General features: G+C 59.9%; 3 protein-coding genes across 4 annotated transcripts; all 3 read left to right on the top strand.

Moving 5' to 3' along the window:
• The first annotated feature begins 902 nt into the window (after positions 1-902).
• On the top strand, positions 903-2,229 carry LOC120500987 (interferon-induced transmembrane protein 3-like). The gene is made up of 2 exons (XM_039706587.1): positions 903-1,343; positions 1,706-2,229. The coding sequence occupies exons 1-2, from the start codon at positions 945-947 to the stop codon at positions 1,898-1,900; spliced, it is 594 nt and encodes a 197-aa protein (XP_039562521.1). The 5' UTR covers positions 903-944; the 3' UTR covers positions 1,901-2,229.
• A 2,485-nt stretch (positions 2,230-4,714) lies between these two features.
• Positions 4,715-6,924, top strand: LOC120500990 (dispanin subfamily A member 2b-like). 2 transcript variants are annotated; one of them, XM_039706592.1, is made up of 3 exons: positions 4,715-4,953; positions 5,422-5,581; positions 5,901-6,924. In XM_039706592.1, exons 1-2 carry the CDS (start codon positions 4,765-4,767, stop codon positions 5,578-5,580), a joined length of 348 nt encoding a protein of 115 aa, XP_039562526.1. In that variant the 5' UTR covers positions 4,715-4,764; the 3' UTR covers position 5,581; positions 5,901-6,924. The 2 variants fall into 2 exon arrangements, 1 of the variants encoding a protein (XP_039562526.1); XR_005627211.1 differs by having other exon boundaries at positions 4,734-4,953; positions 5,422-5,653; positions 5,952-6,924.
• Positions 6,925-7,065: 141 nt separating this feature from the next.
• Positions 7,066-9,619, top strand: IFITM5 (interferon induced transmembrane protein 5). Its single transcript, XM_039706591.1, has 2 exons — positions 7,066-7,502; positions 8,320-9,619. The coding sequence occupies exons 1-2, from the start codon at positions 7,350-7,352 to the stop codon at positions 8,536-8,538; spliced, it is 372 nt and encodes a 123-aa protein (XP_039562525.1). The 5' UTR covers positions 7,066-7,349; the 3' UTR covers positions 8,539-9,619.
• The last annotated feature ends 146 nt before the right edge of the window (positions 9,620-9,765 follow it).

Genomic DNA, 9,765 nt, shown 5'->3' with positions numbered 1-9,765 from the left:
ACGGGGGCTGCATCCCCGGGATCCTCGCTGCTGTGCTCCGGGATCCGCAGGAACTTTTCCCTTCCTCTCCCATTCCAGAGGTTGGGGCAGCGTCCCCTCCCTGCTGCGGCTCGGGCTAGGGCAGAAACCACGGGAGAAATCCGTCATTAAAGGAAAAAATACACTCACGGCCGGGGAAACTAGAGGGCACCAATGCCCTGGGCTGCGATTCCCATAAACCAAATCCCAATTTCCAGGGCGGGGCCATGCTTGTTCGTTTTATTTAATCAGAAACACTCCCGGAGCTGCCAGGAGAAGGCTCCAGGATCCAGCGGATTCCGGTGCATTCACACAGTCCAAGCACTCTCACACCGTGAAGGCTGACAGGGGATGCAGCCCCCGGCAGCAGCCGGAGCTTTCCGGGGATCCCAAATGGCATCCCCAAAAAGTGGCACCTCCTGGCCTCAGCCCTGTGCTTGTGGGAGATGGAGGTGGGCTTGGGCTCCAGCAGGATTTGGGGATTTCGCAGGGATCAGGGACAGAGAAAGAGGGAAAGAAGGGAAAGAAAAGGGGGGAAATTATGGGGCCAGGGGAAAAAAGGGGCAGTGAAGGGGGCAAAGAAAGGCGGGAAAGTGAGGAAAAAAAGAAAGGGGGAGGAAAGAACAGCGTAAGGAAAGAAGCAGGCAAAGAAGGGACAAAACGGGAAAAGGGAAGAAAGGGACAACATACTTAAAAAAAAAAAAAGGGAAAGAATGGGGTAAAGGATGAAGGGAGGATAGGGGGCAAAAAAGGTGACAAGGAAAAGGGCAGGGAAACAAGGGGGTAAAGAAAGAAAAGGGAAAGGAAACGGTGAAGCAAAAAGAGGGCAAAGAACGAGCAGAGGTGGAGACAAGGGAGGAAGCCGGCAGCAAAGGGGTAACAAAAGCAGCGGGGAAAGGGGTGAAGATTAAACAGGGAACGAGGAAATGGGGCCCGGGGTTGCCCCGCCGGCCAGGAGGAGTCTCCCGAGCCCTTACAGGGGCGTCGGGAGGGGCGGTCTGTTCCCGCTCCCTCCTAAATCTCGAGGAAACGAAACCGCGGGCGCAGCGCCCGCCCCTCGGTGCCTCCAGCTCCCGCAGCCCCGCGCCAGCCCCAGGTGTCGCCGCCGCTGTCCCCGAGCCCGCGACATGCAGCCGCAGCTGCCGCCCTACGAGGTGCTGCCGGGGGAGCTGAGCATGGAGGAGATGTCCCGGAGCACCGCGGTGTTGGTGGAGGAGACGCCGCGGCCGCCGCCGCCGCGGGACCACCTGGTGTGGTCCCTGTTCACCACCCTGTACGGCAACTTCTGCTGCCTCGGCCTCATGGCCTTCGTCTTCTCCGTCAAGGTGGGCAGCACGGGGGGACAGCGGGGGTGGGGGGCCCGGGGGGACCCCAGAGAGTCCCGGGGTTCAGGGACGCCCAGTGAGCCCCCAGCCCGGGATGCCCCCCCGGGGACCCCACTGGGGTTGAGGGGTGACCCGTGGACCCCACAAATCCCAGGGACCCCACAGAGTCCCCTCTTCACAGGCCACTGAGCCCACAGACAGCTCGGCAGACAGCAGGGGTTTGGGGCAGGGAGGGCAGCAGCACCTCAGGGTGTCCCCAGTGTTTTGGGCAGGTTCAGCCCGGTCTGGAGCCCCCAGCGCCTCTCCCACAGCCCTGAGCCCCCCGGGAACCCCCCCCTGACCCTGCCTCTGCCTGTCCCCAGTCCAGGGACCGCAAAGTGCTGGGTGACTACAGCGGGGCCCTGAGCTACGGCTCCACGGCCAAGTGCCTGAACATCACAGCCCTGGTCATCAACATCGCCATCGTCATCATCGTCATCGTCGTCATCTGCCTGGCTGTCACCGGAGTCTTCAGCCGGCCCCCGCCCGGGTATGGGCACGGCTATGGCCCCACTTAATGCCCTCCCTGCCCCGCGGGCTCTGCTTCCCTCCCCGGGGCTACGACAATCCACGGCAATCCACGTGCCTCACCCGGAGCCTGCTGCTCTCCTGTCCCTGTCCCTCCCCACCCGGAGCCTTTGTGGAGGCCGTGCTGCTGGCTGCCCTCCCTGGAGCTGTCTGGGGACGGACAGGGCTCCCCAGAGAGCAGCCGAGCCCCCCAAGCCTGCCGCAGCCCGATTGTTGCTTCGCTCTGGGCCTGGAGCCCCAGCTGCCTCCAGATAATTCTGGGGAGGAGCACCTGGTTCAGAGAAACCCTGGTTCCTGAAATAAAGTTTCTTTCACTTTTGCCCTGCCTTGGTTTCGTATCATGGGGATGTGGTTTGCGGTTTCTTCTAGAGCAGCTTCACGGGGTGAAAAACAATGTCAGCCCGTGGGATGTGCCTGGGGGAGGTGGAAACTGTCCCTCATCATGGAGACAACGCTCAGGGGACACCCCGGGTGCCGTGGACCTGGATGCTGCATCCATACGGGGAGTGAAGCCCTTGGAAGGGTCACACCCAGGATGAGGGCGGAACCTGCTCCCTGCCGGGGTGTCACCAGGAGCGCCCCATCCTCACCAGCCCTCCGGAGGGGCTGGCAGCAAGCAGAGCCGAGGGTGAGGTGGCTTTGGTGGGGCAGGACGTGCCAAGGGCTTGAGCAGGATGAGCAGGGCCAGCAGGGCTGGAGAGGCTCCCAGAGGGAAGGGGCCGGTGGGGTCTGCGGCTCCATCCCCATTTGTCCCACCAAGGCTGGATCCCACGTCTCCCCCTGCAGCCAGGTGAGCTGGGGTCTGTCACTGGGATATTTTATGAAAATCCTTTTCCCAGGATTTTCTCCTGAGTTGCTGAGAAGCCCCAGAAAAGGAATGCAAACAATAACTATCTGATGGCTGTGGAATGCAGTCTGGAGATGGTTTACCAACAGGTGCATCTTTGATTGGGCCATGGGAGTTATTTCTACTTAATGACCAATCACAGCCAGCTTGGTAGGACTCTCTGTCTGTCACAGGTTTTTGTTTTTCATTCTTTTCTAGCTTTCTGTCTGTATTTTTTCTCTATTCCTTTTAGTATAACTTTAGTATAGCATTTTAATATAATATAATAAAATAATAAATCAGCCTTCTGAAACACAGAGTCAAGACTCTCATCACTTCCCTCATCCTGGGGACCCTCAAACAAAATGACAGGGATCCTGCTGTGATCCTCACAGCCCCCATCCCCCTTGCCTGGAGCCCGGCTTGCCTGGGCACAGCTGCAGCAGGAAGCAGGGAATGAATTCCGATCTCCCTTTGCTGGCACACGCAGATTTTGCTTTCGCTATCAAACTCATCCCAGCCCAGCAGTTCCCTCACGTTTGTGCTCCAGATTCTCTCCTCATCCCACAGGGGAGGGAGCTGTGGTCACACCGAGCACCAGTGTCCCCTGCTGCTGGCTGGCAGGGCGGGATCCTCGCGCCGAGGGGCTGCCACATGTGTCACTCCCGTGTCACTCCCGTGTCGCTCCTGTGTCACTCCCGTGTCGCTCCCGTGTCGCTCCCGTGTCATTCCCTGCCCGGCCCCGGCAGGGACACGGGAAATCACGGCCCCAGCACATCTGGCAGAGCCTCAGCCCTGCAGCTGGCCTGGCCTCCCCCTTCCCCTCTGCACTCCTGGCCCTCGGCAGGGCCCCCAAAGCTGGGAACAAAAGCTGCTTTTCCCTCTCCCCACCAACATGGGGCTCCTGCCAAGGCATCGCGCTCGTAAGAGTTCAGAAATCCCACTGACAAACACAGCGGATATTTGTTGCAGGATCCCTGGCACCGAGCCTCTGGTGAATCATTTTCTGCTCTGCTTTTTTCCCGGAAAACACGGGCTCCTTGCTGCAATGGGAATGTGCTGCCCGCCCAGCCCTAGGCTTGGCCTGCCCAAAACCAGCGCAGCCAATGGAACTCAGGCCAACAAAGGCCATTGCTCCAAGATCCCCGCTTCCTCCTTCCTGTTTTTATCAACAGATTCCAGCACAAATCCAAAGGGCAGCCCCACACAGGCCGACATGGAAAAAATTGACCCTTTCACAACCCAAAACAGTCACAGGCAAAGCCTCCCTCCCTCACATCTCTGACCACTCCAGGCTGCCATGGACAGCTCCCCGCAGCCCTCCTGCCACCAAAACTTGGGAGGAGAATAAAAGCCCTCCAGAATGAGGCATGACTTTGTCCTGGCGTGGACATGAGGTGGAAAGCACTCCCATCCACATGATGTTTCCCATATCTACACAGACAAAAACCCAAAGAAATTCTCATTCACCGGTCGGAAATGACACTTAAGAATTACAATTCTTAGTATTAGATCTCCTATGGGTTCTTGGGTTCTTGATCCCTTCGTCTCTGATGCTAATTTGTTCCTCATTTTTCGGTTTCTCTCAACGATTAATTTCCCGGACAGGGAGGTGATGTTGGTTAATGGTCGCTAATGTTCCCTAATGTTTGCTAATGGCCTTCTGGCTTCTCCCAATCACTGGATGTTCAGACCATCGGCCCTCTGAACAGAGTCTTTCGAAGAAAAACGTCGAATTCCCCTCCCTCTTGGCACAGCCGAACAAATTCCTGACTGATGTTACATTAAAAAAAAATTAAAATTTAGATAATTTCCAACATCACCAACACCCCACAAGTCCCCTCGGAGTCCTCAGGGTTCCCCCAAGTCCCTTTAAGCCCCCCACGGGTCCCCAGAGCTGCCCTGCACCCCAGGGTGGGTGGGGTGGGGGTCCCCGAGGGCCGTGCCCCCCTCCCTCGCGGGGCGGTGCGGGGCCGCTCCCCCGCCCTGAGCGCGCTCCCTTCCCCTTCCAGGCGTTCATTCCCGGCCATGGAGCCCAGGCAGGCGGACGTGTCCATCCCACTGCAGTCCTCCGGCTGGGGGGCGGCGGCCCCCGGCCCCCGCTCGGAGCCGCAGCCCCGGGACTACGTGCTCTGGTCGGTGTTCAATGTGCTGCTGTGGTGCGCGCTGGGCGGGCTGGGCTGCTTCGGCTTCCCCCCGCTCGTCTTCTCCATCAAGGTGAGGGAGGGGACCCCCGGCTTTAACCCTGATTGGCCCCGGGACCCCCACCCAGGCTGACCCCCAGCCAGCCCCTCCCAGGGCTTCCGTCCCCCGACGTGTCCCGGCTCCCTCCCCAGCCCCTGACCTCCCACCCAGCCCGACCCGGGACCCCCGACCGGCACCCTCCCTTCACCCGGGGATCCCCCAGAGCCGTGCCCGCACCCCCAGCCCTCCCTGACACCCACCCCGCCTCCCTCCAAACGCCTCTCCCATCCCGGACCCCCAATCTGGTCTCCCATCCCCGATGCCAGCCCACCCCGGGACCCCCAAAGCCGTATGTCCCCCCGAGTGCCGGCACCGCGGGGTCCCCCCGGTGGCCTCGCCCCGTGCCCCGGGTGACACGTCCCCGGGGTCCCAGCACAACCGGGGGGCTTGGCCCCCCCAGCCGGTGTCCCACACATCCCGAGCCCCCCGCTTGCCCCCCAGGCCCGTGACTGCAAAGCGCTGGGGGACCTGGAGGGTGCTCGGCGCCACGGCGACCGCGCCAGGGTGGCGAACATCATCTGCTCCGTGGTGGTCGCCGTCGCCTTGGTGATCTTCATCATCATCGCCGCCATCGCCATATCCACGCTCAGGGCCAGCTGACCAGCGCCTGGCCCCACCCGCGGGGTGCTCCCGCCTCCGAAATGTGCCCGGGAAGGGGGTGACCCCGGTCCCCCACGTCCCCGGGGTCCCAGCACAACCGGGGGGCTTGGCCCCCCCAGCCGGTGTCCCACACATCCCGAGCCCCCCGCTTGCCCCCCAGGCCCGTGACTGCAAAGCGCTGGGGGACCTGGAGGGTGCTCGGCGCCACGGCGACCGCGCCAGGGTGGCGAACATCATCTGCTCCGTGGTGGTCGCCGTCGCCTTGGTGATCTTCATCATCATCGCCGCCATCGCCATATCCACGCTCAGGGCCAGCTGACCAGCGCCTGGCCCCACCCGCGGGGTGCTCCCGCCTCCGAAATGTGCCCGGGAAGGGGGTGACCCCGGTCCCCAAGGGGGTGACCCCGGTCCCCTCGCTGCCCGCAGCGCCCGGGAGGGGACGGGGCGGAGGCTGGGGCGTGGGGACAGGGGACAGCCCCCACCCCCCTTTGCTCTGCTCACACCCCTCCTGGCCCCTGTGACACGCCTGTCCCTCACCGCTGCCACCGACGGACGCCAAACGCCCTCGCTGTCACCTCATCCACCGCGGGATGTCGCAGACAGCCCTCGGGAATCTCTGTGGCGTCCTCCTCCTCCTCCTGCTCCTCTCCCTGCCTCCGTCCTGCCGCGGAGCAGGGCGCTTCCAGCCCAAATCCCAGGGAAGTTTCTTCCCAACATCTTGGAGGTTATAGATACATATTATAATATCGGCTTTCCGCAAGTATTAAAATGGATTTTATACGTGTAGTGTTAAAGTAACTTTGTTACTTTAAAGATATAATTTTACTTTTTAGTTTTACTAAAGATATAGATTTAAAGATATAGTTTTTATTTCTGTTGTTAATTAAGCTTGGTCATAGTAGTAAAACAGCCAGTATAAGCATACTTGTGTTAAAATGCCTGCTTAGATGAGATAACATCCAATAAACACATAAAAAAGACCCTTGCTTACAGATATACCAACTATCAACACTCACCATCTGAAGACAGTGTGGGCAAGAGCCAAAACTAAAAACAGTAATAAAAAACCCTAAAACCACAACCAAAAAATACGCGTTCTAAAAAAGTAAAACCAAAAAAGAGTCATACTGAGCAATTCTTAATATATGTAAACTAGTTTAAGAAAGAAGTTTACTATACACAAGAGTCTATAAATACACGACAGGCTGATATAAGAAAAAAAGTGTTTAAGAAGTGTGTCTGAAGATAACAGCATGCTCTTGAGAACCAAGACACGCCCAGCCATAATCTTTGCTCTGTTCTCCTTATGACCTATTATCCTTTATTAAACTTTTACAATTTTCACAAGAGAGTAAACGTGTTTTTCGCATTGGAGACGGCAGGAGAAGGAAATTAAAGCCCCTCCATGTGTTCTGACTGCCCACACCCCCACCCTGCAGCCCTGGAGGTACCTGGAGGCTGAATTGGGGGTGCCTGGAGGCTGGGTTCGGGGTACCTGTGCCAGCCAGCGCCGTGCGGGTCGTGGGCTCCGCCTTGCAGCGACCCTCCTGCGGTGCCAGAGTCACGCTGGAGCCTCCCGCGCTCCTCCTCATCCCGGGAGGAAGGCTGGCTATTAAAAGCCCGCGGGCAGCCCTTCTCCCAGGCCGGCCTGCGGGACAACCGCGTCCCCCAGGGCTGTAATTTCCCGGTTTATATTTAGCGGAGCGCGGATATAAAAGCGCCGCGCTCCCGCCAGGCTGCCGGAGCCGCGGCTGTCCCTCGCCGTGGCCATGGACACCTCGTACCCCCGGGAGGAGCGGCCGAAGGACAGGTGGCCCCCCGCCGCCCCCACGCCCCGCGACCACCTGGTGTGGGCCATCTTCAACACCCTCTACATGAACTTCTGCTGCCTGGGCTTCGTGGCGCTCGCCTTCGCCGTCAAGGTACGGGAGCGGCGGCACCGGAGCGCCCGGGGCTCCGGGAGTGCCAAGGAGGGATGGCCGGGGAGGCGGCGAGCGCTTGGGATAACTCCGGGCCGATCCCAACACTCCCCGCAGGGAGAATCCCTGCCGCTGGTGAAGCCTCCCTGCTTTTCCTGGGAGGCTGTGGGACAGCCGTGGATAACCACAGCCCCCTGCCCACCACCCGAGGAGCGCTGCTTGATCCTAAAAAGCGCCATGGGGGCCGTGATTTCACCACCCCGCTCCCGCAGGAGCAGCTCCAGCTGTGGAAAAATGGGAGCAAGCAGGGATCTGAGTCAGAGATGCTCTGGAGAAAGCAGGAGGGAAAATCTCAGCTCCAGCTGGGCTAGGCTGGGATAGAAAAATGGGGACAGGCAGGAGCTGGAGCCAGAGAGGCTCTGGATGGAGCAGGAAGGAAAGCACAAGTGGGAAAGGATGCAGGGCTGGAGGGGAGCAGGAGCAGCCTGGGATGGATGGATGGATGGATGGATGGATGGATGGATGGATGGATGGATGGATGGATGGATGGATGGATGGATGGATGGATTGTGGGTTGCCAGGGGGACAAAGCCCTGGAGCAGGATGGGGCTGCAGGACGGGGGTGCAGGAAAGGCTGTGGGAAAGGGCTGCAAGAGGGGGCTGAGGGAAGGGACTGAGGAAAAGGGGATGAGGGAAGGGGCTTTGGGAAGGGATGAGGGAAGGGACTGAGAGAAGGGGATGAGGAAAGGGGAGGAGAGAAGGGCTGTGGGAAGGGCTTTGGGAAGGGGCTGAGGGAAGGGTCTCTCCTCGGCTGTTGCAGGCTCGGGACAGGAAAGTGGCCGGGGACGTGGAAGCTGCCCGGCACTTCAGCTCCAAGGCGCGGTGCTACAACGCCCTGGCCACGGCGGGCAGCGTGCTGCTGCCACTGCTGCTCGGTGCCCTCGTTGTCACCGGGGTCATCCACCTCTCCAAGCTGGCCCAGGAGTCCGTCGGATTCTTCACCTACCAGTTCAGCGGGAGCGACGACGGGGAGCAGTGACCAGGGTGAGGGGCTGCTGGCACCTCCTCTGCGCCGCTGGTGGCCCCCCCAAAAGGCCACCACCCCTGTGTGCCACCCCCCTTCCCAATCCCAGTTATTTTTGTTTATCCTGTGGGTTTTTTTACCTCCCCTTTTCCCGTGTGGAGCCCCAGCTTCCGTGGTCGCTATTTAAATCATTAAATGCTTCACACAGCCCGAGTTTCTGCCTGTGGAAAGGGGCAGGAGGGTGCCAAAGGGAAAACATAAATTGGGATTTTTGGCTCTGATGGGGCTCCTGGCAGCCAGGAGACACCATTGTTCCCATAGCCTTTAGGGCCACCTTTGGCCCCAGGACTGAGGAGGGGAGGAAGCAGAGACGCCGCTGGGGGCTCTGGGATGAAGCAAAGGGGGTGTCCCAAATGGAGCTGAGACCTGCAAACTCATGACAGCAACACAGACATCCCCAGCCATGCCAGCCAGGACAGGGGGGGTTGGGAAGCACTCCCAGTGCTCCCTGCTCTCCGTGCCTGGGCTGGAGACAGCTCATTTCGGGACTAAAGGATCCCTTTTTTGGGCTAAACCCCCTTTACTGCCAACTAGCCCTGTATACCAGCCCCATCCCAATCCCGGTGCAGCCCACAGGGCTGGGGACAGCGTGGTCCCTCTGGCGTGCCAAGAGCTGCCGCTAATGAGGGGCTGGCAGCACCCGAGTAATTACACTAATTACACGGCAGCGGGAGAGTCCCTGCTCCAGCCCTAAGCATTCCCAGATGCTTCGGGGCACGGAGCAGCCGCTGGGCTTTTTATAACCCGGGCCGAGATTCCTGGGGTTGGCTTGGCCGGGACAGACCCCTCGGGGCCGGGAACGCCTCCGGCACTCCCTGCTCCCTCCCAGGGGACAGGGAGGGTGGGCAGGGGAGGAGGCTGGGCAGCCCAGAGAGAGGGGCTGGGGGTACCATGCCCACCCTGTGCAGGCACAGGAACTCCTTGGGATTCCTGGGACACCAAAAACTGCGTCCCAGAGCAAAGCCACAGCAGCTCTTTGCTCACCCCGAGGCTGCTCAGGCACGGAAAAATGCTGCCCTTGTCACCACCTGACAGGATAACACCACAGATGTCATCCCGCAGCCCTTCAGACGCCAAGTGAGAAAGGATTTAACTCCAGAACTGCTTGAAAAGAGTGGGAATAGTGTAGACAAGGGTTTAAAGACATGTGAGGGATGTTACACACCAAATGACAGGAGTGGA

This window comes from Passer montanus, unplaced genomic scaffold (genome assembly GCF_014805655.1).
Source record: "Passer montanus isolate IOZ18808 unplaced genomic scaffold, ASM1480565v1 scaffold195, whole genome shotgun sequence".
NCBI classification, from domain to species: Eukaryota; Metazoa; Chordata; class Aves; order Passeriformes; family Passeridae; genus Passer; species Passer montanus.
Note: the sequence above shows the minus strand (reverse complement) of the source record. Positions and strands in the feature narration are given on the sequence as shown.